Below are 27,118 nucleotides of genomic sequence, written 5' to 3'. Positions count from 1 at the left end.
TGAATGCAGGCTCCTGGTGAGACCAGATATAGTGAATGTAGGCTCCTGGGGAGACCATATATAGTGAATGCAGGCTCCTGGGGACACCAGATATAGTGAATGCAGGCTCCTGGGGAGACCAGATATAGTGAATGCAGGATCCTGGGGAGACCAGATATAGTGAATGCAGGGTCCTGGGGAGACCAGATATAGTGAATGCAGGCTCCTGGTGAGACCAGATATAGTGAATGTAGGCTCCTGGGGAGACCATATATAGTGAATGCAGGCTCCTGGGGACACCAGATATAGTGAATGCAGAGTCCTGGAGAGACCAGATATAGTGAATGCAGGCTCCTGGGGAGACCATATATAGTGAATGCAGGCTCCTGGGGAGACCATATATAGTAAATGCAGGCTCCTGGGGAGACCATATATAGTGAATGCAGGCTCCCGGGGAAACCGGATATAGTGAATGCAGGCTCCTGGGGAGACCAGATATAGTGAATGCAGGCTCCTGGGGAGACCAGATATAGTGAATGCAGGGTCCTGGGGAGACCAGATATAGTGAATGCAGGGTTCTGGGGAGACCAGATATAGTGAATGCAGGCTCCTGGGGAGACCAGATATAGTGAATGCAGGCTCCTGGGGAGACCATATATAGTGAACGCAGGCTCCTGGGGAGACCATATATAGTGAATGCAGGCTCCTGGGGAGACCGGATATAGTGAATGCAGGCTCCTGGGGAGACCAGATATAGTGAATGCAGGCTCCTGGGGAGACCAGATATAGTGAATGCAGGCTCCTGAGGAGACCAGATATAGTAAATGCAGGCTCCTGAGGAGACCAGATATAGTGAATGCAGGGTGCTGGGGAGAGCAGATATAGTGAATGCAGGCTCCTGGGGAGACCAGATATAGTGAATGCAGACTCCTGGGGAGACCAGATATAGTGACTGCAGAGTCCTGGGGAGACCAGATGTAGTGACTTCAGGGTCCTGGGGAGACCAGATGTAGTGACTTCAGGGTCCTGGGGAGACCAGATATAGTGAAGGCAGGCTCCTGGGGAGACCATATATAGTGAATGCAGGCTCCTGGGGAAGACCATATATAGTGAATGCAGGCTCCTGGGGAGACCAGATATAGTGAATGCAGGATCCTGGGGAGACCATATATAGTGAATGCAGGGTCCTGGGGAGACCAGATATAGTGAATGCAGTGTCCTGGTGAGACCATATATAGTGAATGCAGGGTCCTGGTGAGACCTTATATAGTGAATGCAGGGTCCTGGGGAGACCATATATAGTGAATGCAGGCTCCTGGGGAGAGCAGCTATTGTGGATGCAGGGTCCTGGGGAGACCATATATAGTGAATGCAGGCTCCTGGGGAGAGCAGCTATTGTGGATGCAGGGTCCTGGGTTTAGTAACACTTTAAGGCTGGTATATTCACTGCCAGTTCCACATCACCTTTGCCACTAGAAGTCGCAACTTCTCTGTTGGTCCTCTGGCCTTAGGGAGTGATAGGGGACCCCTTTACCGTGCCCAAATGTATTGTCGGAACGTTTTGTGATCAGTGAGTGCTGCATGGAGGTGTCAATCAATGCATAGGTACATTACTGGGTGAGGTTACTTTGCCAATCAATCTGGTAATAACTCCACCCAATACCTTTTTGGTAGTGTCACCCAGGCAGTTTTCAATATCAGGAGTTGAAAGTTCAGCTGAAGATCGAGAGTTGCTCCAATGCCAACTGTCTACCTACACTGCACACTCAGGAGCTGGGAGACAGTCAGGGATGGACTGGCCATTGGGACTACAGGGAGTTTCCCGGTGGGCCGATGGCTCAGTGGGCCGGCTTCAGTGACAGTGGACTTCCGCCCCCCTCCGCTCCTCTGTCTCTCCCTCCCCGCAACGCTCACCTGGGGGGAACAAAGAAGTAGGGGGAGGACCAGAGGAGCAGGGGGGAGGGGACAGACAGCTGATTCAACAGCTATGGCCTGGGAGTTTCTCAATTCTGCTTAATCTTGTCCCATAAGGGGGGCACCAAACTGATTATTTTTCCCCCGGGTGAAATAATGTCTAGCTTCCCACTGGTACTGCCTATAAGAGTACCAGCCGTTCTACTGTAATAAAGTAGACCGGCTAGTGGCTAGTGAAGGGGGAGAGGAGGCTTGGGTGGCCGGGGGGGAGTGCGGGAGTTGTCCGGCCCCATGGGAGAGACCTGCCAAAGTGGGCCAGTCTGAATGAAGTCCAGGGCCAAATTTCTGTCCCAGTCCAGTCCTGGAGACAGTGTGCTAAGCCCAATAATTTACAGCAGGGGTCTCCAAACTTTTCAAACAAAGGGCCAGGTCATTGCCCTTCAGACTTGAGGAGGGCCGGATTGTGGCCAGCAGGGGCAGAAAATGTCAGGGGCCCAGCATGAGTGAGAATAAATATGGCCTTAGGGTTGGTGGTCAATAGGAGTAGGGGTAATGTCCCCATTAGTAAGAGGGATAGTATTACATCATTGGAACAAATAGTGCGCCTTTGTTGGTGTCAGTGGGAGGAATTGTGCCCCAAGGGCTGGATAAATGCTAGCAAAGGGCCACATCTGGCCCTCGGCCCGCAGTTTGGAGACCCCTGGTTTACAGGATAGCAGGAAAACCTTTCATTCCCTGACGTAAACTGAAGAGTGAAAAACAAATGAATCAAATACAATTTTTAAGTAACGCCACCCAAATACAATTACTTAAGCCTGAATATTTGTATTATTGCAAAGGCCCAGCTGTGACTGGTTCTCTTTAAGCTGTGCCAAGGTGCCTGTCTAGTAACATCGACCAATAACCTTTTTCCTCCTCCCCCTTCAGAACACTGGAATACCTGATGAGGCACCTTTTCCGACTCAGCGTGCATAGTGACCGCACAGGGATGCACGCCCGGAACTTAGCTATTATTTGGGCCCCAAATTTGTTGCGGTGAGTCCAAGATATTGATCTTGCATATTAACTCTGCCAATGTTTTTTTTACATTTTTGCCTTACTCCTCCTATCTCATTGTAAAGTCTTTGGACGGTTGCCTTTTCAGAAATGATCAAATTGCAAAGGAACACCGCCTAGATGCTCGCAACCCTGTCCCCCCAGTTTGTGACGTGCCTCCCATTGATGATGCTCACTCAGTGCCCACCCAGCTGATGTAGGGATCCAAAATCCTCGCTTTTTTTTCTCTAGGGCTTCTGGGACAGAAGAGAGCACTTCTGATTGGTCAACGCTGACTCTGAGAAATCAGAAGAACTCTGATCCATCCTGGAAGCCCTGCAGGATGAAGATGGAAAAGAGCAGGGGTTTTAAATCCCTGGACCTCTACACTGGCTGTGTTGGCAATGACCTCACACCACCAGGGCTGGACTTACCATTGGGCTTGACTGGGCTCAAGCCCATGGGCCCTGCCCAATGGGGGCCCCGGGCTCGATCGTGGCAACCCCCGTTTTCAGCAATCGCGGCAACCCCCTCTCGCAATTTCACGGAAATCCCCTCCCGCAATTTTGCAGCAATCCCCCATTCGCAGCAATCACGGCAACCCCCTCCCGCAATTTTGCGCCAATCGCAGCAACCCCCTCCCGCAATTTCGCGGCAATCCCCGATTCGTGGCAATTTCGGCACCCCCCGCTCAACAACTCCGGCAGATGGATGCTTTAGGGGGGCCCCTTCACTGCAGCTGTGTAAGGGGCCCCAAAATTACTGCCCCCCCTCAACAACTTCGAGTAGGTCGACAGATCCAGCCCCCCCTCAACAACTATGATCGGTCGGTGGTAACAACCCACCCCCCCAGCTTCTCTGCTCCAGGGGCCCCCTTCGATTATTAAGCCCAGGGGCCCCCACCACCCTAAGTCCTGCCCTGCACACCACCCATGGAGGCAAGTACAGCAGGGACTTGGGGAGTGCATAGGGTGTTATTTGACCACCTGAAATCTTTATATGAATAAGGTGAGCTCTTCATAATTTATTCCATCTATGTTAATTAGCAGTGATGCTGATTGCAATGCCTAGCAGTAGCAGATAGCTCTGCCCTTTTATTGTTCAAAAATCTAAATATCATCGATTTTTATGAAAAAGATACAATAATGAACATATGTTTTAATTTATACATGCTCTGCAGATCTCGGGATATGGAGACAGCTGGCACACCTGGAGCAGATGCGTTTCGTGAAGTGCGAGTTCAGTCTGTCCTGGTGGAGTTTCTCCTGATCAATGTGGAGACTCTCTTTAGTGACACCTTCACATCCATAGGTAAGAAATACAAATCTTCTTTGAGCATTATAACCTCTCCTACTGCCTGTTTTTTCCCTTTCCAGCATGTGTCTTCTCTCCAGTTGCCTCGTCTCTAAAGCTTGCCAGCTGGCTGTGTATTTACTGTGATGTAGCTTCACTAGAACTTTGGCTGAACACTTGACGTAATATTTTTATTCTAACTATAAATGCTTGACGCGGCTTCAAAAAGTCAAGCAAGCACCACATTTTTCTTGCTGCTGAAAATGCTTTAGGCTTTCACCTCTCTTGCCCACTTTGACTGTTGTAAACATTGGGAACGGCAATGGGTGCGACTCAACCCCCACTCATCTCCAAACGGATTTTTGTTGGCAGTATTAGTCCAGAATAAAAAAGGAATGATAAACTTGCCTTATGCAGGGCAGTTCCTGCTTTATTCCTCCATTGGATAGCGCTTGCTTATCTTTGACCAACTTTTGGTTTTCTGCCATGGATGAACTGAAGGCTCCTTTTTATTTTTGTCTTGCACCTGAACTCTGCTTTCTTATCTTCTGCTTTTACCCTTTTCTGAATGCTGGCTCTTGCCATGTATCCCAGCGTGGCTTCTCTTGTTCTTGCGCAGCCACATGCCTCATCCTAATTCTTTGGAGCTTGAAGATGACCAGAAAGCCTTGTAAAAAAAAAAAAAAAAAAATCCACATGGTTGTCTATATTTTTTGTTTCTTTTTCTTACCCTCTTCTATCAGCAAAAGGATCCGGTTTACGCAGAGGATCCTGCGCGTCCGTGAGGCTCCGCCTGCTAACATTACCTGAAGCATGGTACCAAGTGAAGAAGAGGACTTGTGCCTCCCAAATTCCAAATGAAGAAAATGTCCACATACCAGAGGCTTCGCTCCAGGCTGACACCTAGTGGCACCACCCATTATATCCATGTTTTTTTCAATTTAGTTGAATTCATTGACAGCTCATCGGTACTAGCACAAAATTTGGGTTCTTCTAACCCATGCACGTTATAGGATTTGGTGGCTTTAACTCTTTTTTTTTTTTTAAGTGATCCTACAGAATCACGTCTGCAGGAAGCAGCAGAAGCCACAACCAATACAATTTTCCCAAGTGATGCAATTGGATTTCTATAATAGGATATGGTGAATGTTAGCGCCAGCATCTCCACCATTACCTAAATGGAAATGCCCATTTGACCCATTGTTCTATTTTCGCAGCAAGGATATTTTTAAGGTGGTCAGATCGACCAAACATGCTTTGAGGGCTTGGACAACTTTAGAACGTTCTCCTCTCCACTCTACTGTCATTGTTTCACACAGAATGCAATTTTTTTATTTTTATTTTTTGTCTTTTATTTATTCTGAACTTTTGTTAAGTAAACGTTCTGCTGTGTTTTCTTATGCTGGCCATACACAATATACGAAAAATCGGCCGAATTTCATTCATTGGTCATAAGTTTGTTCGTTTTTTTCTGACAGTTAATGGGCACAAATAGGTAGATTCAATAAGAGTTAGGCCGGCTTATCAGTAGATAAGCCGACCTAACTCAGAATCTACGCCTACGTATGTTTAAGCGTATGCTCAAACAGAGATACGCTTAAACATATCTAAGATAGGACGGCTTGCGCCGTCCTATCTTAGGTTGCAATTTTTTCGGTTGGCCGCTAGGTGGCGCTTTCATTGCGGTCGGCGTAGAATATGTAAATGAGTTGATACGCCGATTCACGAACGTACGCCCGGCCGCCGCAGTAGATTTATGCCGTTTCCGTAAGGCATTAGCAGGCCTAAAGTTATTCCATCTATTAGGTGGAATAACAATGTTAAAGTATGGCCGCCGTTCCTACCGCGAGATTCAAATTTTTTACGTCGTTTGCGTAAGTCGTCCGCGAATCGGGATTTACGTCGCTTACGTCCACGTCGAAATCAATAGGCCCGTGCGGCGTACTTAGCCGCAATGCACACTGGGAAATGTAGGCGCCCGGCGCATGCACAGTAAAAGAAAAACGTCAAAAACGTGAGGTCAAGCCTCCTTACCATAAAACACGCCCCCCTCCAACACATTTGAATTAGGCGCCCTTACGCCACGCTACGCCGCCCTAAGTAAGGAGGCAAGTACTTTGAGAATACAGTACTTGCCTCTCTTACTTAAGGCGGCGTAGTGTAAACACGCTAGGCTACGCCGCCTTAGATTTGCGCGCCCCTACCTGAATCTACCTAAAAATCTATAATCATTGTGACGTTTTTGAGCCCAAAAAAAAAACGAAGGACAAGTTTGGACATTTTCTGCCGACGGAACGATGAATTGAAAGGTTAATGTGTTTCCCTTCCGAACTGTCTGCACTAGGTATATGTAAAAAAATAAATAATTTTTTTTTATAAATGTATGTCCTCTAAACGATTTATCGGTCATTGATGGCACCATCATTTGCGCTCACGGCCGAATGTTAGTTTTTTCGAAAATGGGTTCGGCCAATTTTTCGTATAGTATGCATCCCATCTCTTACATGGGCCCAGTAAAAACCCCGGCTGCCCTATTTTATTGTTTGGATGAATTGTGCAGGAAGACGTTTGTGATCTCAAAATGACCAGAGTCCCGAATAAACCTCTTAACAACGTATCGATCCTTCGCTTTGCATTTGTCATATTGGAGTGGTTTTGAAATAGATAACTGTTACCAAAATTTGGATTTCTGCACAGATATAGCGAAGCAGGATATTTTAGGAGAGGAGAGTTAGAGGAAGGAGCAGAGTCCTCCAGGGAGATGTGGGAGCAGAGTCCTCCAGGGAGATGTGGGAGCAGAGTCCTCCAGGGAGATGTGGGAGCAGAGTCCTCCAGGGAGATGTAGGAGCAGAGTCCTCCAGGGAGACGTAGGAGCGGGGTCCTCCAGGGAGACGTAGGAGCGGGGTCCTCCAGGGAGATGTAGGAGCGGGGTCCTCCAGGGAGATGTAGGAGCGGGGTCCTTCAGGGAGACGTAGGAGCGGGGTTCTCCAGGGAGACGTAGGAGCGGGGTTCTCCAGGGAGACGTAGGAGCGGAGTCCTCCAGGAAGATGTGGGAGCAGGGTCCTCCAGGGAGACGTGGGAGCAGGATCCTCCAGGGAGACGTGGGAGCAGGATCCTCCAGGTAGATGTGGGAGCGGGGTCCCCCAGAGAGATGTAGGAGCAGGGTCCCCCAGGAAGATGTGGGAGCAGGGTCCCCCAGCAGAGCAGAGTATTTCAGAAGGTAAGAGTTAGAAGGAGGAGCAGAGTCCTCCAACAGAGGAAGGAAAAGAGTCCTCCAGACAGAAGCAGCAGCAGTGCAGAGTATTTCAGGAGAGGAGAGTTCTAGAGGAAGGAGCAGAGTCCTCCAGCAGTACAGAGTATTTCAGGAGAGGAGAGTTATAGACGAAGGAGCAGAGTATTTCAGGAGAGGAGAGTTATAGAGGAAGGAGCAGAGTCCTCCAGCAGAGCAGAGTATTTCAGGAGAGGAGAGTTATAGACGAAGGAGCAGAGTATTTCAGGAGAGGAGAGTTATAGACGAAGGAGCAGAGTATTTCAGGAGAGGAGAGTTATAGAGGAAGGAGCAGAGTCCTCCAGCAGAGTATTTCAGGAGAGGAGAGTTATAGAAGAAGGAGCAGAGTCCTCCAGCAGAGTATTTTAGGAGAGGAGAGTTATAGAGGAAGGAGCAGAGTCCTCCAGCAGAGTATTTCAGGAGAGGAGAGTTATAGAGGAAGGAGCAGAGTCCTCCAGCAGAGTATTTCAGGAGAGGAGAGTCATAGAGGAAGGAGCAGAGTCCTCCAGCAGAGGAAGGAAAAGAGTCCTCCAGACAGAAGAAGAAGCAGCAGTGCAGAGTATTTCCGGAGAGGAGAGTTATAGAGGAAGGAGCAGAGTTTTTTCCATGTAAGAATTGGGGTGTCATAAACATATTTTTCTTTTAAATATATATTAATGTTTTAAGCAAATGTTTATAACTAAATCTTCTATCCTGGTATAGAAATGTTTCATCTCCCCCCCCCCCCTTGCAGAGTAAAGGTACAGTATCCTCCTCTTACGTCTAGCACAGAGCTATGCCCCGTGTATATGTCATCCCCTGCACAGCGTGTGAGTGCAGCTTGGTGTCGTCTTGCCACTTTCTCCGTGGTTTTTTATTTTTTCCTCCTTTCTGCGATGCTGGAACTGACCCAACTCGCCATGCCGCTCCTTCTCCAGTGACTTTGCACAAGTCCTTTGTCATTGCCGAATAGCCGGGGTACTGGAGTGTGAACGGATTACTGCAGTTTATAAGTAAAGCTGAGTGAGGAGGAGAATGGAGGGAGAAAAGGGACAATGCGTTGGTAACAATGGATTTGCTTTTGCACGCTTGCTTCAAAATAACTTCATTGAAAAAAAAAGAAAAGGTTATGGGATGGGCAGCCAAAGAAGAACTCTGAACTGCTCTGCAGTGTGCGCCTTCACCAGGAGATAGACCAGTACACTCACCTACCTGACACATGCACTCACCTACCTGACCATTGCACTGACCTACCTGACACATGCACTCACCTACCTGACCATTGCACTGACCTACCTGACCATTGCACTGACCTACCTGACACATGCACTCACCTACCTGACACATGCACTGACCTACCTTACACATGCACTGACCTACCTTACACATGCACTGACCTACCTGACACATGCACTGACCTACCTGACACATGCACTGACCTACCTGACACATGCACTGACCTACCTGACACATGCACTGACCTACCTGACACATGCACTGACCTACCTGACACATGCACTGACCTACCTGACACATGCACTGACCTACCTGACACATGCACTGACCTACCTGACACATGCACTCATCTACCTGACACATGCACTCATCTACCTGACACATGCACTCATCTACCTGACACATGCACTCATCTACCTGACACATGCACTCATCTACCTGACACATGCACTCATCTACCTGACCATTGCACTGACCTACCTGACACATGCACTTACCTACCTGACCATTGCACTGACCTACCTGACACATGCACTGACCTACCTGATCATTACACTCACCTACCTGACACATTTACTGACCTACCTGACACATGCCACTCACCTACCTGACACATGCCACTCACCTACCTGACACATGCACTCACCTACCTGACCATTGCACTCACCTACCTGACCATTGCACTCGCCTACCTGACACATGCACTCACCTACCCGACCATTGCACTCACCTACCTGGCACATGCACTCACCTACCTGACCATTGCACTCACCTACCTGACCATTGCACTCACCTACCATCCCTTAAAATACAAATACCCCCCCCCCCAAAAAAATTCCCCTCCTAGCACAAATTCCAGTCCCCTTATTCCCCATACTAGCACAAATACCCCCACCCCCCAAAGTTCCCCTCCAAGCACAAATCCCCCCCCCCATTTATCCCTAATGCCACAAATCTCCCCTCCCCCCAGAAAAGAATTCCCCTCCTAGCAGAAATTCCAGTTTCCCAATTCCCCATTCTACCCCAAACCCCCCCCCCTAAAGTTCCCATCCCCCTCTACCATATAATTTTCTAGCACAAATTCCCACTCCTAGCAAAAAGTGCTGTTCCCCCATCGGAACCCAAATCCCCCTAAATCACCACTCCCAGCACACCTCTCCAAATTTCCCCTCCTAGAACCATTCTTGCCTTCTGCAGCCCCCCTCAATTTCACTTTCCAACACAAATCCTCTCCCCCCCAATCTCCTTGTGGTACCCCCCACCTTACATAATATCACAGTGCCCAGGGAAGCTTCCCCTTCTGCCCTACCCCCCCCCCACACACAATTTCATCCTTCCAACACAAATCCCCTTCCCCAATCTCCTTGTGGTGCTCCCCCCACTTAATACCATAGTGCCCAGGGAAGCCCGCCCCCACCTAATGTTGTCCTTCCAACACAAATCCCCTTCCCCCAATCTCTTTGTGGTGCCCCCCCCCACATAATACCACAGCGCCCAGGGAAGCCCCCCCCCACCTAATTTTGTCCTTCCAACACAAATCCCCTTCCCCAATCTCTTTGTGGTGCCCCCCCCCCACCTTGCATAATACCACAGTGCCCAGGGAAGCCCCCCCCCCCACCTAATTGTGTCCTTCCAACACAAATCCCCTTCCCCCAATCTCTTTGTGGTGCCCCCCCCCCCACCTTGCATAATACCACAGTGCCCAGGAAAGCCCAAGTCACCTTGGTCACAAGGGCAGGATACTCCCTCGCCCCCCACCGCCAATCTATTTCTACACCCAGCCTCGGATAAGGGTCTCCCTGCTTCTGGTTCCCTTTGGCTGGACTCGCCAGTGGTGGGTTAAGGCCAACTATGGGGGCTCATCCCTTCTCAATTGCTTTGAACCATCACACAAAATAGTGCTGCACTTCATGTATTTGGGTTTTGAACAAAACTTTATTTGTTCAGTATCGCACGTACACCCCGCCAAGAAACCTCCACCCCGACGCGCTTCAGTCTATGATTAGAGTGAAATGTGTCAGTGGTAAGATGTCGGCCAGGGCGCTTATACCACTGAACAATAAAGTTTATTCAAAGCCATGGTACAGAGTGTGGCTTTCTTATATATAATGTCCTGCCATTAGAAACTCCTTTCATACAGTCGCCATGACCAGTCCTTAATGTTAGTCCTTGTGTGTGTCTTTGCAGGTCGCTGTGGTCCTATCCGGCCCCGATCCCTGCTGGGAGGATGCCCAACCGGACGTCTCGTCAGCCTGCAGGAGGCCCAGGCACGCAGCCAGAGCCAAAGGGAGGCAGCAGAGAAGCTGGGAGCTGAGAAAACGTCACCCAACAAGCAGGAGAGGGCGCTGGAGAGCAGCGATGAAAGGTGCCCCCCAGAGAGTCATGTAGACGCGTGCAATTCGTTTAGTTCCAAATTCTTTTTTTCTACGAAATTCTACAAATTTGTTCATTCGGAAATGTTCGAATTAACACAAACCTGTTTAGAAATTTTTGTAAATTCTAAAATTCGTAAATTCCAAAATTCGTAAATTCCAAAATTCGTAAATTCTAAAATTCGTAAATTCCAAAATTCGTAAATTCCAAGATTCGTAAATTGGTAAATTCGTAAATTCCAAAATTCGTAAAATCCAAAATTCGTAAATTCCAAAATTTGAAAATCCGAAAATAAGAATGAAAAAGCTGAAAATTAAAAAAAAATAAAAAATAACAACGAAAATTTGAAAAAGCTAACAAACTAATAATAACTATTATATTATATTATAGGTATTGGAATTTACTTTCAAATGTGGCTGTTTGCGAACGTTACGAATTTATCCGAAGTTACGAACTCTCCGAAATAACAAATGCTGCATCTAAACAAATCTAACGTACAAATTAATAATAATAATAATAATGAAATCATTTTTTATGATTATTATTAATTTGTTAGATGTGGCATTCGTTATTTCAGATAATTTTTAACTTTGGATAAATTTGTATTCGTTACATTCACGAACAGCCAAATTTGAAAGGAAATTCCAATAACTATAATTTAATAGTTAGTAATAGTTATTATAAGTTTAGTTGTTATTTTGGATTCTTTAATTTTCGGTTTCTCGTTTTTTTTATTTTTTTATTTACGAATTGTAAAATTGATGAATTTTTGAATTTACGGATCTTTGAATTTACGAATTTTTCATTTTTTGACTTTACGAACTTTGGGCTGGATTCAGATACATATTTATTGCCGGCGTAGCGAATCTCGTATGCGCTACGCCGACGTAACACAGAAAGGCAAGCACAGTATTCACAAAGCACTTGCTCCCAACGTTGCGCCGGCGTAACGTAAACTCGTAGGCGCAAGCCGGCCTAATTCAAAGTAGGTGGAAGTGGGCGTGATCCATTTAAATGAAGCGTGACCCCATGCAAATGATGGGCCGAACGAACGGCGCATGCGCCGTCCCATGGACGTATCCCAGTGCGCATGCTCAGATTCACGTTGAATATACTCCCTAAGATACGACGGCTCAATGCCTACGACGTGAACGTAACCTACGGCCAGCCCTATTCTTGTACTACTACGTAAACGACGTAAAATACGACGGGCCATACCTTACCATGACTGGTGTCAGCTTAACTTTACGCTGGACGTACGACTTACGTAAACCGCGTATATTAATGCGCCGGGCGCAAGTACGTTTGTGAATCGGCGTATCTCAGTCATTTGCATATTCTAATCGTAAATCAATGGGAGCGCCCCTTGCGGCCAGCGTAAATATGCGCCCAAGATACGCCGGCGTAGGAAAGTTACGTCGGTCTGAGGAAGCCCATTTTCAGGCGTATCTAGTTCTATGGGCACGGCGCATAGATACGACGGTGCACATTTACACTTACGTTGGCGTCAGTGCTACGAGAATCCGGGCCTTTGACTTTACGAACTTTGACTTTACGAACTTTGACTTTACTGATTTTTTAATTTACTGAACGGATTTTTGACATTACGGATTTTTGACATTACGGATTTTTGACATTACGGATTTTTGACATTACAGATTTTTGACATTACAGATTTTTAACATTACGGATTTTTGACATTACAGATTTTTAACATTACGGATTTTTGACATTAAGGAATTTTGAAGTTACAAACTTTTGAATTTACAAACTTTTGAATTTACAAACTTTTGAATTTACAAACTTTTGAATTTACAAACTTTTGAATTTACAAACTTTTGAATCTACGAATTTATAAATTTAAAAATTTATGAATTTTTGGATTTAAGAAATTATGAATCTAAGAATTTTTGAATTTATGAATTTAAGAATTTATTTGAAATAAGGAATTTCGATAACGAATGACCCAAAAACAAACAAAAATACAATTGAAACAAACACAATTTTTTTTTCAGCAGTGCACATGTGCAGAAGGATGTGTACTAGTCATACTGGCCACCTTGGCATCTACATAGGGCAGGGATTTTCATGGAGAAACTTCCAAACTTTTGCCCCCTTTAAATCTTGTTTGTTTCCTTTTTTTATCCTCCAGTGTAGATTACATTTATTGTCTGGATCCTTCATAAATCTAAAGTAACATATCTAATTTGGCAATCCCAAAAACACTTCAAACCCCTGTAGTTTTGTCTCTTCCCTTCTATTATTCGGGGAATGGTGAGTTTTCCTTGTACGATGGTTTACAAGTCTTCTGTCCTTTGCAGGAAAGGACCACGTAGTAGGAAGAAGTCAAGCGGTGGAAGCAGCTGGAGAACCTTCTTCGCCATCGGCAAAAACTCTTCTCAGCAGAAAAAGTCCCGCCTCCGGGAAAGTGCCGCACACCAAAGAGGTGACAATATAGTGTTCCTAATGCTCACCTGGGAAGCTTGGGAATGCACTCCTAGAACAATACTTACCCCCCGCAGCCCCCAAATCCCCCCACCCCCCTCTCAAAACAAATCGCCCTCAATCTCCACTCTTGGCAACCCCCTTTAATTTCTTCTCCTAGAACAATACTCACCCCCTGCAGCCCCCAAATACCCCCCCCCCTCTCAACACAAATCACCCTCAATCTCGACTCTTGGCACCCCCAATTTCCCCTCCTAGAACAATACTTACCCCCTGCAGCCCCCAAATACCCCCATTCCCTCCTCTCAACACAAATCACCCTCAATCTCCACTATTGGCAACCCCCCTAATTTCTTCTCCTAGAACAATACTCACCCCCTGCAGCCCCCAAATCCCCCCCATTCCTCCCTTTCAACACAAATCACCCTCAATCTCCACTCTTAGCACCCCGCCCACTTATTTTCCTCTCCTAAAACAATACGTACCCCCTGCAGCCCCCAAATCCCCCCTCTCAACATAAATCACTTTTAATCTCCACTCTTGGCACCCCACCCCCCTTATTTTCCTCTTCTAGAACAATACTTACCCCTTGCAGCCCCCAAATCCCCCCACCCCCCTCTCAAAACAAATCACCCTCAATCTCCACTCTTGGCAACCCCCCCTAATTTATTTTACTAGAACAATACTCACTCCCTGCAGCCCCAAAATACCCCCCACCCCCTCTCAAAACAAATCGCCCTCAATCTCCACTCTTGGCAACTCCCCCTAATTTCTTCTCCTAGAACAATACTCACCCCCTGCAGCCACCAAATACCCCCCCTATCAACACATATCACCCTCAATCTCCACTCTTGGCACCCCCAATTTCCCCTCTTAGAACAATACTTGCCCCCTTCAGCCCCCAAATTCCCCCTTCTAACACAAGTCCCCTCCCCCAATCTCTTTGTGGCACCCCCCAACTCACATGATACCACAGCGACCCAGGGCAGCTGGCCCTCCTGCCCACCCCTTCCCCCGGCCCTGCATGATGCTTCTGTCAAATGGGTCATGAGGCTTCCCATTGGGCGATGTAATTGGCTATCCATAAACCATGACCAGTCCCTGTAGATCTCCCAACAGTCAACTGTAGGCCAATAGTAGTAACAGGGGAGGGCTGGCAGCCTTAGGCCTGGGGGGCAAGTCCAGTCAAGTGGCCCATTGAACCGCCCATCAGTGCAGCCAATTCCAGTGCCCATCAATGCAGTCTGATCACTGGGGCAGGCTACATGGGGTGTATGGGGGATGGGGGTTCAGCTAGGTGTGTCAGGGTCTCTCACCTCAGTGATCTCAGCTCAGCAGGTCCTTGCACGACATGGCCTCCTGGGGGGGTAATGCTCCTGGTCCTGAGGTCAAGTTGCACCCAGCCCTGCAGCCCTGCGTCCCGACTCCCTGGCACACACTGCCTCTGCCTGCTTCCAAGAATCCGATCCCAGGGAGTGGTAGTTTCCTCTGCGCTTCTCTGTTTTCCATCCACCGGGAGCTTGAGCGTGGACTACAACTCCCGGAATGCAACAGCAAGCGGTCAGCCACTGTGGCCATGCCCCCGGCCTGACTTCCTAGAGCAGAATAAAAAATAAAATGGTAGAGGGCAGCGACTGCTGGCCATTTTGAACATAAGCCTGGGAGGCAATTTCCACCCTGCCCCCCGGCCCAGCCCTCCCCTGAGTAGCAATTCGTTCCAGTCCTTTCATCGCTATGGTAAACATAAAATTCAATTAAACAACCCCATAGTGTACTGAGATTTGAACTATTTTTGCCTCTTGCAAAATTTTGGTAACATTTTTAACATACAATGCATTGGAAGCAATTTTTAAATAGAAACCACTTTTTTATTTTTTAACCACTTAACGACCGCCGCATGTATATATACGTCCACAGAATGGCACGTACAGGCATATGGGCGTACCCGTACGTCCCTGCCTTTCCGCGGGTCCGATCGGGACCCCCCCCCCCCCGGTACATGCGGCGGTCGGTTCTTCCGTGCGAGCGATCCGGGATGAGGGGGTGGCTATTCGTTTCTAGCCGCCCCCTCGCGATCCGGACCCCGGAGCTGAAGAACGGGGAGAGCCGTATGTAAACACGGCTTCCCCGTGCTTCACTGTGGCGGCGCATCGATTGCGTCATCCCTTTTATAGGGGGACACAATCAATGACGTCAGACCTACAGCCACACCCCCCTACAGCTGTAAACACACACTAGGTGAACCCTAACTCCTACAGCGCCCCCTTGTGGTTAACTCCCAAACTACAATTGTCATTTTCACAATAAACAATGCAATTTAAATGCATTTTTTGCTGTGAAAATGACAATGGTCCCAAAAATGTGTCAAAATTGTCCGAAGTGTCCGCCATAATGTCGCAGTCACAAAAAAAATCGCTGATCGCCGCCATTAGTAGTAAAAAAAAGTTTTTTTTATAAAAATGCAATAAAACTATCCCCTATTTTGTAAACGCTATAAATTTTGCGCAAACCAATCGATAAACGCTTATTGCGATTTTTTTTTTTTACCAAAAATAGGTAGAAGAATACGTATCGGCCTAAACTTTTAGATATTTTTGCGGGATATTTATTATAGAAAAAAGTAAAAAATATTGCATTTTTGTCAAAATTGTCGCTCTATTCTTGTTTATAGCGCAAAAAATAAAAACCGCAGAGGTGATCAAATACCACCAAAATAAAACTATATTTGTGGGGAAAAAATGACGCCAATTTTGTTAGGGAGCCACGTCGCACGCCCGCGCAATTGTCAGTTAAAGCGACGCAGTGCCGGAAGCTGAAATTTCGCCTGGGCACGAAGGGGGTTTATGTGCCCAGTAAGCAAGTGGTTAATTGGGCTAATAAGTAGCACTAAAAGCAAAGCTGGTAATGAGGTGAAGTGAATATGTATTCTGATTTGATCCCTCAAGGAAGCTCTGGAATATTCCGCTCCAGCGATGGGCACACACGCGCGCCAGTTACTATAATAATCCTAATACAATATGAAAACCTGAAATTTCTGTAAATGAAAGTTCCTCCGGATCGTCTTCACCTGACTTGTTTGTTGTGTCAGTAAACTGCCGCAGATTGTCTCTTAACATTCCGCTCCCTCTATCAATAGTGTCTGAAACGGTCACGCTACGGTCAGCGAAGAGTGAAGAGTCGCTCTGCTCTCATACCAGCGGGACGGGTAAGAGTCTCTGGGGAGGAGTATCATCCGAACAATACATCCAAATCTTTTTTATTCTATAGAACATACTGATCAAAAAAGGATTTCATTGTAGAATTGTAGAATGTTCAGGCGGGTCAGTTCTAGACTCACCGCGGTGCGATTTACAGTTCTGGATTTTTAAAATGAGTTGAAGGAGCAGAGTCCTCCAGCAGAGTATTTCAGGAGAGGAGAGTTATAGAGGAAGGAGCAGAGTCCTCCAGCAGTGCAGAGTATTTCAGGAGAGGAGAGTTACAGAGGAAGGAGCAGAGTCCTCCAGCAGAGTATTTCAGGAGAGGAGTGTTATAGAGGAAGGAGCAGAGTCCTCCAGCAGAGCAGAGTATTTCAGGAGAGGAGAGTTATAGAGGAAGGAGCAGAGTCCTCCAGCAGAGCAGAGTATTTCAGGAGAGGAGAGTCATAGAGGAAGGAGCAGAGTCCTCCAGCAGAGCAGAGTATTTCAGGAGAGGAGAGTTATAGAGGAAGGAGCAGAGTCCTCCAGCAGAGTATTTCAGGAGAGGAGAGTCATAGAGTGGGAGGAGCAGAGTCCTCCAGCAGAGCAGAGTATTTCAGGAGAGGAGAGTTATAGAGGAAGGAGCAGAGTCCTCCAGCAGAGTATTTCAGGAGAGGAGAGTTATAGAGGAAGGAGCAGAGTCCTCCAGCAGAGTATTTCAGGAGAGGAGAGTTATAGAGGAAGGAGAAGAGTCCTCCAGCAGAGTATATCAGGAGAGGAGAGTTATAGAGGAAGGAGAAGAGTCCTCCAGCAGAGTATTTAAGGAGAGGAGAGTTATAGAGGAAGGAGCAGAGTCCTCCAGCAGAGTATTTCAGGAGAGGAGAGTTATAGAGGAAGGAGCAGAGTCCTCCAGCAGAGTATATCAGGAGAGGAGAGTTATAGAGAAGGGAGCAGAGTCCTCCAGCAGAGTATTTCAGGAGAGGAGAGTTATAGAGGAAGGAGCAGAGTCCTCCAGCAGAGTATTTCAGGAGAGGAGAGTTATAGAGGAAGGAGCAGAGTCCTCCAGCAGAGTATTTCAGGAGAGGAGAGTTATAGAGGAAGGAGCAGAGTCCTCCAGCAGAGTATTTCAGGAGAGGAGAGTTATAGAGGAAGGAGCAGAGTCCTCCAGCAGAGTATTTCAGGAGAGGAGAGTTATAGAGGAAGGAGCAGAGTCCTCCAGCAGAGTATTTCAGGAGAGGAGAGTTATAGAGGAAGGAGCAGAGTCCTCCAGCAGAGTATTTCAGGAGAGGAGAGTTATAGAGGAAGGAGCAGAGTCCTCCAGCAGTGCAGAGTATTTCAGGAGAGGAGAGTTATAGAGGGAGGAGCAGAGTCCTCCGGCAGAGCAGAGTATTTCAGGAGAGGAGAGTTATGGAGGAAGGAGCAGAGTCCTCCAGCAGTGCAGAGTATTTCAGGAGAGGAGAGTTATAGAGGAAGGAGCAGAGTCCTCCAGCAGAGCAGAGTATTTCAGGAGAGGAGAGTTATAGAGGAAGGAGCAGAGTCCTCCAGCAGAGCAGAGTATTTCAGGAGAGGAGAGTTATAGACGAAGGAGCAGAGTATTTCAGGAGAGGAGAGTTATAGACGAAGGAGCAGAGTATTTCAGGAGAGGAGAGTTATAGAGGAAGGAGCAGAGTCCTCCAGCAGAGTATTTCAGGAGAGGAGAGTTATAGAAGAAGGAGCAGAGTCCTCCAGCAGAGTATTTCAGGAGAGGAGAGTTATAGAGGAAGGAGCAGAGTCCTCCAGCAGAGTATTTCAGGAGAGGAGAGTTATAGAGGAAGGAGCTGCAGAATAGGGGAGAACAGCTGAAAAATCTTAACTCTTCATTGAAAAATTACTATTTTCTACGTGTTTCTTTAGCCGCACAAAATGTATATAGAACTGCCAGAAGGGGGCGCTCACTCTCTCTCTCTCCTTTACATTGAACAATACAAGGAACTGGTTTTAGTTTAATTTTCTCTTACTTTTTTATTTTTGAGGTTGTAGATATTCTACAGTAGAAGCCTTTGAGGACTTAATGAACTGTGTAAGAAGGAAAAATGCCAAGTGCAGTAACTCCTAACAGCCAATCAGAATCTACTTGAATGTAGCTGGCCCAATAGCGGACAAGTTCCGCTTGCTGTGGGTTTTGCACATTTATATGCCTAACTTTTTCGTTTCTGATCCGAAAAGTTTCCCTGTTTTTTGAACAATTAAAAAGATTTCAGTTTTGGGTGGATGTAGGCTCTTTGCATGCCTTCCCATGGTAGTGAACTACAGGGGCCCCCCGAGCGCAACAGGGCCGCATGTGGCCCCCCCCAAGGTCGGAGTTTGGGGACCAGGAGGTGCATGCAATCGACGTTTAGGAACCAACCTTTCCTGAGCACAAACAGAGCTGCCAACCTCCCAAATTTTTTTTTACCTGTGATCTCACACAGACCAGCAAGCGATCTTTGCGCACACTCGTGGAATGGCGACAAACTGCGGTATCTAAAAAATCTCCATAGGTCGACAGTTACATTTTTTTTTTACGGGTTACCAGGTTAGATTTACAGAATAGTCCTGGTGCTAGAATTATTGCTCTCGCTCTGACGATTGCGGCGATACCTCACATGTGTTAATTTGAACACTGTTTACATAGGCGGGCGCGTTTTCTTTGCTGCGCGAGCTCGTGGGGACGGGGGGGCGCTTTTAATGAAAACATTTTTTCTCATTTATTTTAATATTATTATACATTTTTTTGATATATGTTTTTTTAAATTGATTACTTTTATTGCTGTCACAAAAACGCAAACATCCCTTGTTTCAGTAATAGGTGGTGACAGGTACTCTTTATGGAGGGATCGGGGATCTAAAAGACACGAAATCCCTCCTTTACACCTCAAAGTATTCAGATCGCCGATAATGGCGATTCTGAATACTATTAGGTAGATTCAGTAAGAGTTAGGCCGGCTTATCAGTAGATAAGCCGACCTAACTCCGAATCTACGCCGACTTATGTTTAAGCGTATGCTCAAACAGAGATACGCTTAACTACTTGCCGACCGCCCACCGTCGTTATACGTCATCACTTTAGAGATGAATATCTCGGTAACGGTAGCAGCTGCTGCCACAATCGAGATATTCATCTCTTCTGTGGGCGGCCGTGTTAACGATAATGGCGGTCTCCGCGGCGAATCCGCCGCGAGATCGCCGTTATCGGTGGCGGGAGAGGGGCCCCCCCCCCTCCCGCCGCTGTTCCGCGCCCTCCGCTGCTTACCGGAGCCGTCGGTAGCGGCGGAGGAGATCGCGACCATCCGGATGGTGAGCGGGGACGAGACTGAAGGAAAAATCTCCTTCGCCCGTCCCCCATAGCTCTGCTGGGCGGAAGTGACGTCAAAACGTCAGTCCCGCCCAGCGTCTTAAAGAAACATTTTTTTTTTTGTCATTTGAAAAAATGACATTTCCAAATTTTTTTTTTTTTTTTTTGCATTTAAGCCTAAATATGAGATCTGAGGTCTTTTTGACCCCAGATCTCATATTTAAGAGGACCTGTCATGCTTTTTTCTATTACAAGGGATGTTTACATTCCTTGTAATAGGAATAAAAGTGATAATTTTTTTTTTTTTTTTTTTTTCAGTGTTAAAAATTGTAAAATAAATAAAAATAAATGCGAAAAGCAAAAAAAAAATGTTTTAAAGCGCCCCGTCCCGACGAGCTCGCGCGTAGAAGCGAACGTATACGCGAGTAGCGCCGACATATGAAAACGGTATTCAAACCACACAAGTGAGGTATCGCCGCGATCGTTAGAGCGAGAGCATTAATTTTAGCCCTAGACCTACTCTGTAACTCAAAAAATGCAACCTGTAGAATTTTTTAAACGTCGCCTATCAAGATTTTTAAGGGTAAAAGTTTGACGCCATGCCACGAGCGGGCGAAATTTTTAAGCGTGACATGTTGGGTATCATTTTACTCGGCGTAACATTATCTTTCACAATATATAAAAAAATTGGGCCAAATTTATTGTTGTCTTATTTTTTCATTTAAAAAAGTGATTTTTTTCAAAAAAAAGTGCGCTTGTAAGACCGCTGCGCAAATACGGTGTGACAAAAAGTATTGCAATGACTTCCATTTTATTCTCTAGGGTGTTAGAAAAAAAAAAATATATAATGTTTGGGGGTTTTAAGTAATTTTCTAGCAAAAAAAAATGGTTTTGTCTCGTAAACACCGACTCTGAAAAACAGGCCCGGGGCTAAAGTGGTTTTAAACATATCTAAGATACGATGGCTTGCGCCGTCCTATCTTAGATTGCAATATTTTGGATGGCCGCTAGGTGGCACTTCCATTGCGGTCGGCGTAGAATATGTAAATGAGCGGATACGCCGATTCACGAACGTACGCCAGGCCGACGCAGTACTTTTACGCCGTTTACGTAAGAGATAGGCCGCATAAAGTTAGAGCTAGGCTCTAGTGGAATAGTAATGTCAAGTATGGCCGCCGTTCCCGCCGCCAAATTCGAAATGTTTACGTCGTTTGCGTAAGTCGTCCGCGAATCGGGATTTACGTCGTTTACGTCCACGTCGAAATCAATAGGCCCGTGCGGCGTACTTAGCCGCAATGCGCACTAGGAAATGTAGGCGCCCGGCACATGCGCAGTAGCAAAAAACATCAAAAAACGTGAAGTCAAGCCTCATTACCATTAAACACGCCCCCCAACCCATTTGAATTAGGCGCCCTTTCGCCCGCCGCGTTTACACTATGCCGCCCTAAGTAAGGAGGCAAGTACTTTGTGAATCATGTACTTGCCTCTCTTACTTAAGGCGGTGTAGTGTAAACACGCTAGGCTACGCCGCCGCAAATTAGCGCGCCCCTACCTGAATCTACCTATGTATATTTTTTTTCAATCCGGTGCCATTGTCGTGACGTCGCTTCCGTGTTTACATTCAGGAGACTGGAACCAACCTGTTTCCGGGTTCGTTACAGTCTGGCGCCGGAAGTGCCGGATCGCAGATCTGGTCTCCCAACAGATAGGACTTATGTTAGTATTACATTTTGATATAAATTCTTTGGGCCAGATTCATAAAGACTTACGACGGGCGTATCAGTAGATACTCCGTCGTAAGTCCGAATCTGCGCCGTCGCAACTTTAAGCGTATGCTCAAACTGAGATACGATTAAATGTTGCTAAGATACGACCGGCGTAAGTCTCCTACGCCGTCGTATCTTAACTGCATATTTACGCCGGCCGCTAGGGGCGTGTACGCTGATTTACGCCTAGAATATGTAAATCAGCTAGATACGCCTATTCACGAACGTACGCCCGGCCGTCGCAGTAAAGATACGCCGTTTACGTAAGGGGTTTTCAGGCGTAAAGATAAACCAGCAAAAAGACGGCGCAGCCAATGTTAAGTATGGACGTCGGAACCGCCTTGAATTTTTCAAATTTTACGTCGTTTGCGTAACTCGTCCGTGAATGGGGCTGGCCGTAATTTACGTTCACGTCGAAAGCATGACGATTTGCCGACGTCATTTGGAGCATGCGCACTGGGATACGTCCACGGACGGCGCATGCGCCGTTCGTTAGAAACGTCAAATACGTGGGGTCACTAGTATTTTACATAGAACACGCCCCCAACCAGCCTATTTTGAATTAGGCGGGCTTACGCCGGCCCAGTTACACTGCGCCGCCGTAAGTTACAGCGCAAGTTCTTTGTGAATACAGGACCTGCTGCTCTAACTTACGGCGGCGTAGTGTATCTGAGATACGCTACGCCCGCCGAAATCTACCTGAATCTAGCCCTTTGTTGTTAAAGCCGGATGTTCATTGGCTGACTGAATTCCGTGGACTATATCGCGCTTTAAATGTATTTCTCTCTCCTATACTAGTGGGATTTCATCGGACTTCACGCCTACGCCGGCCACGCTCCACAAGCGACGGGCTCTCCTCTAGACTTCCTCATTGCCGTTCAGTTGAGAGCTTGGCCCAGTCGACCCCTTCTCCGCCATGTGTGCCCTCGCCTCCTCCCAACTCTGCCCGGCCCCAGTCTGCATGGATTGAGGAGGACTTGGACCTCTCCCCACCTCTTCCAGACACCGATGGTCTCGGCTTTGACCCCCTCTCCTTCCGACTTTCATACTCGGATCATGAAGAAGCAAAATCTCCAACCATGGTCAAGGCGGACATTACCAGTCAGGCTCCGTCTCAAACCCGGCAGAGCCGGGTGAGTCTTTCTCCCACCGGTGGGTGCTCTCCATCCCCTTCTCACAGTCCCCCGGAGCGCCTAGTCGCTGCTGTGGAAAGCCAAGGTCCCCGTAGCCTGTCCCCTCCACCACAGATGTTATCCTTGCTTCTCAAGTCCTGCCAACTCCGCCTCAACGAGAACTGCTTCCAAGAAGTGAAAGGAAAACTAACGGGGGTTCCAGGCCAAGAAGAACCTTCTGCAGGTTGGTACATTAATGTTTTACGGATATTTGCCTGTATAGGTGGGCATAATTCTTACGGCAACTTCTCTTGTTTTGCCTTTTTTCCCCCCTCTCAGGTGTGACTCTCTCTCCGCAGAAGAACATATATCCTCCAGCTTTGCCCACAGGCCGGCAACTTCCACCTCCTCCACCTCCGAAAGACCCTGCGCGCTTAATGGCCCTTAAACTAGCGGAGAGCGCCCAGCGTGCGCTTCAGTCTTCTATGTCCACTGGAACGGTCCCAGCTAAGTCCTCAGTCTTGCGATCGGCGCCCCCGCACCCGTCTTCATCTGTTTTCCGACGTTCTTTATCCATGGAGTGCAGTGAGAGCACAGTCCTGAAGGAGGGGCCCCTGTATTCCGAACTGCGACCCCCTGTGGCCACCCAACATAGACCTCCAAGACCCCAGATACACAGCACCTTGGTGAGGGCAAATGGACTTTTGGCATTAGTTTGGCCATCTTGCTGGCATGGGCCTCCGCAGGTAGGGGCTAGGGGGGGCAAGTGCCCCCCCCTGGATATAGGGATTGGCAAGGTGTCCGCCATAGGCGTGCGCACAGGTTTTGCCCAGCTCTGCATTATACAGGAGGGGGCGGGTTATCCACAGCCGCTCAAGACATACTGGCATAGCACACACCTGAAATCCGCACTCTGTATATATCACATGCCTGGAATCTGCACCCTGTACATAGCACATGCCTGGAATCTGCACCCTGTACATAGCACATGACTGGAATCTGCACCCTGTACATAGCACACGCCTGGAATCTGCACCCTGTACATAGCACACGACTGGAATCTGCACCCTGTACATAGCACATGACTGGAATCTGCACCCTGTACATAGCACATGACTGGAATCTGCACCCTGTACATAGCACACGACTGGAATCTGCACCCTGTACATAGCACACGACTGGAATCTGCACCCTGTACATAGCACACGACTGGAATCTACACCCTGTACATAGCACACGACTGGAATTTGCACCCTGTACATAGCACACGACTGGAATCTGCACCCTGTACATAGCACACACCTGGAATCTGCACCCTGTACATTGCACACGGCTGGAATCTGCACCCTGTACATAGCACATGACTGGAATCTGCACCCTGTACATAGCACACACCAGGAATCTGCACCCTGTACATAGCACACACCTGGAATCTGCACCCTGTATATAGCACACACCTGGAATCTGCACCCTGTACATAGCACACACCTGGAATCTGCACCCTGTACATAGCACACGCCTGGAATCTGCACTCTGTACCCTGAAGGGAAATGTTTTTTTGGGAGGGGGATTGGCGATAATACGGACGATTGGGGGGCATTTGTTCTAGGATGGGGGATTTATGCTAGGATGGGCGATTGGGGGGAGGGTCATTTGTGCTGGGATGGGTGGTTTTAAGGGGGGGAGGTTTGTGCTCAGAGGGGAAAATTGAGGGGTAAAATATTTGGGGGAATTATTTTTTTGGGGGGGGTATTGTGCTGGGATTATATGTGGAATGAGAGGATCTGAGCTAAACAAGCAGATTAGCGCTAGATTTTTATTTGGGAAGAGGTATTTTTTAATGGGGATACTTAAAGTGTCCATTTAAAATATGGTCACTTACCTGTCCAGGGCGCCCGTGATGTTGGCACCCGAAGCCGATCTCTCCCTCGGCTCTCGGGTTCTGCCGCAGCCGTCTTCGGTTCCCTTGCGGCTTCACTTCCTGGTTCCCTACTGCGCATGTGCGACTCGCGCTTTGCGTTCCCACTGGTCCTTGCTGTCTTCTGGGACCTGTGCATAGACGTGGCATAGATACCCGCGGGTGGCTCAGGTATCCATGCCCGGAAGTGGGAGCAAAATACCTGTATTACACAGGTATATGCTTCCCCCTCCCCCTGAAAAGTGTCAAATGTGACACCGGAGGGGGGGAGGGTTCGGATAAGCGGAAGTTCCATTTTTGGGTGGAAGTCCGCTTTATGCCTTATATATCTTGGGGGGTGCAATTTGGTATGTTCACCCTGGGCTCTTGCCCCAGCACTGGTTGGACACCATGGGTAGAGCTCTGAATACCTTTAGTTCCTCCTCTTTTCATGAGTTGAGTACAAGAAGCTCGGCAGTAATACTTGGCTTTGCTCTTTCTGTTTTGCAGGTTTCGGGCTCCTCTCCGGTAGACCTTCGAAAGATGACTCCAGCAGCGGCCCCTCCTTCCCGCGCTCCTCGTCTTCATACTCGCTCCGGCAGCCTTCCAGCACCACCGAGTGTATGTATTCCACGCCCTCGTCCACCACCCTATCGGTTCCCAGAGGAAGGATCCAGGCTACCGCCTCACCGTTCGGCTCCACCTTGGCCAGAGCCGGAAGGCCTCTACTACGAGATTTTGGGTGATCCTCACATGGCACCACTTAATGCCTCTTATGGGTTAATTCAAGCTCCTTGGCCCTGCGTGGGTTCCCCTTCCTCCCACCCTCATTCCATACCTCCTCCAGGCCTCGGAGGCTGGTATGGACGACATCTCCCTCCAGACGCAGAATTTCTGGGTTATCAGCGTTGGGACAGAAACCCACCTCCACATTTACGATCCTATGTTGTGGGACCTGGTGGCCCTTATCAGTACGTTGGCACCACAGAGCATAGAAGCCAAGGTCCATTCACAGACTTGACTGCCCGCTCTTACCCGCAAGGGAAAAGGGAAGAGCCTATTTACGTCAACCTTCCTCCTAAGATGGACCTCGGGGGGCATTTCCAGGGCCCCAGGGACTCCACCGAGCTGAAACCGGAACTCCCTCACAAACAGCGCCCCGGCCTGCCGCCTGGCATCAGTAGGCATGAAAGTTTTGGAGGGACTCAACCTGCCAAGCAGAATCCGAACCCCCAGCCCGTACGCAGAGAGGGGTCCCTCAGCTATTTTCGCCCACCTCCCCTTCCTCACGCAGCCATGTGGGGCACACAGACTAACTACCCCGAGAACCGAGAGACCCCTATTATTACTTACGAGGCTCCTGGCGTAGGGGGGCAGAGAGTGGGCTACTTGCCCCCTCACTGCATGCTTTCAGAAGGAGGGACCCTTTACGGGAACCTGGAACAAAGGGGGCCACCGCACCGATCCGGCACGCCAGCTGGGTTTTTAGGCTCCCCATGGACTGTGCACACGGAAGGACAGACTCGAAGTTACTGTTGAAGAATAAAACTCCTCTTGCCCCCCCCCCCCCCCCTGTGGTCAAATCATTGACCCTTTAAGGACACGGCGCATAAGATGGTGACTTCCTGCCTCCTTCTTTTCTTTATTTTTTTTTTGGATGCTCCCATAACGTGGTGCAAAAATGTGACACTGTGACGTCACCTGTGGTTTTATGGTGGGCGGGTCCTGGGTTAAAGTTTCACTTAGCTCGATTTTTTTTTTTAAAGTCTGTCATCAGTTGGGTGTTTTTTTCGGCAAACTGTTTGATGTTTTTATCATTTTTGTTTAATTGAAGCTCGTTTAGAACAACGCCTGGCCTTGAGTGAATTAATCAGACCCCCCCTCGTAATAACATCAACGCTTTTAACGAATGACCCTTCTCTCTGATGGCCAATGAGAGGTCTAATTATCTCTGTGTTGATGGCAAACTTGGAAATAGGCCCATTAATGCCACATAAACAAAATGGTGTCTTTTTTTTATTATGACTAATTGCACTCAACGATATTTTAATGTCTCGTTTTAACACTTTTTTTTTCATCCTTCTGCTATGCAGAGGGACATTAACGTGACCAAACCGATGACGTCATGCCTTGCAAGGTGACGTCGTCATGCCTTGCAAGGTGACATCGTCATGCCTTGCAAGGTGACGTCATCATGTATATTGCCCACAAACCCTGCTGCCACTCAACAAGCTTGTTTTCTTAAGCTAGCGCAAAGAGTAATGGTGGGGGGGGACCCGTGACCCGTGACCCACAGCATCCAATGGGATTAGAGTTTACCGGAGTCAGTGAAAGG

The 27,118-nt window shown here is 47.8% G+C and overlaps 1 protein-coding gene across 5 annotated transcripts in view; it reads left to right on the top strand.

The window, feature by feature from the left end:
- Positions 1–26,808, top strand: part of ARHGAP33 (Rho GTPase activating protein 33) — a 104,690-nt gene extending 77,882 nt beyond the window's left edge. For all 5 annotated transcript variants that reach the window (XM_040327099.1, XM_040327096.1, XM_040327098.1 and 2 more), the window contains 8 exons: positions 2,821–2,928; positions 4,109–4,239; positions 10,892–11,069; positions 13,399–13,523; positions 16,659–16,727; positions 22,573–23,130; positions 23,226–23,572; positions 25,294–26,808. In XM_040327099.1, coding sequence (XP_040183033.1) covers positions 2,821–2,928; positions 4,109–4,239; positions 10,892–11,069; positions 13,399–13,523; positions 16,659–16,727; positions 22,573–23,130; positions 23,226–23,572; positions 25,294–26,322 — 2,545 coding nt within the window. In that variant the 3' untranslated portion in view covers positions 26,323–26,808. The remainder of the gene's footprint in view (positions 1–2,820; positions 2,929–4,108; positions 4,240–10,891; positions 11,070–13,398; positions 13,524–16,658; positions 16,728–22,572; positions 23,131–23,225; positions 23,573–25,293) is intronic.
- Positions 26,809–27,118: the final 310 nt, after the last annotated feature.

This window comes from Rana temporaria, chromosome 10, assembly GCF_905171775.1.
Source record: "Rana temporaria chromosome 10, aRanTem1.1, whole genome shotgun sequence".
NCBI lineage: Eukaryota > Metazoa > Chordata > Amphibia > Anura > Ranidae > Rana > Rana temporaria.
This window is presented reverse-complemented; position numbering and strand designations above follow the sequence as displayed.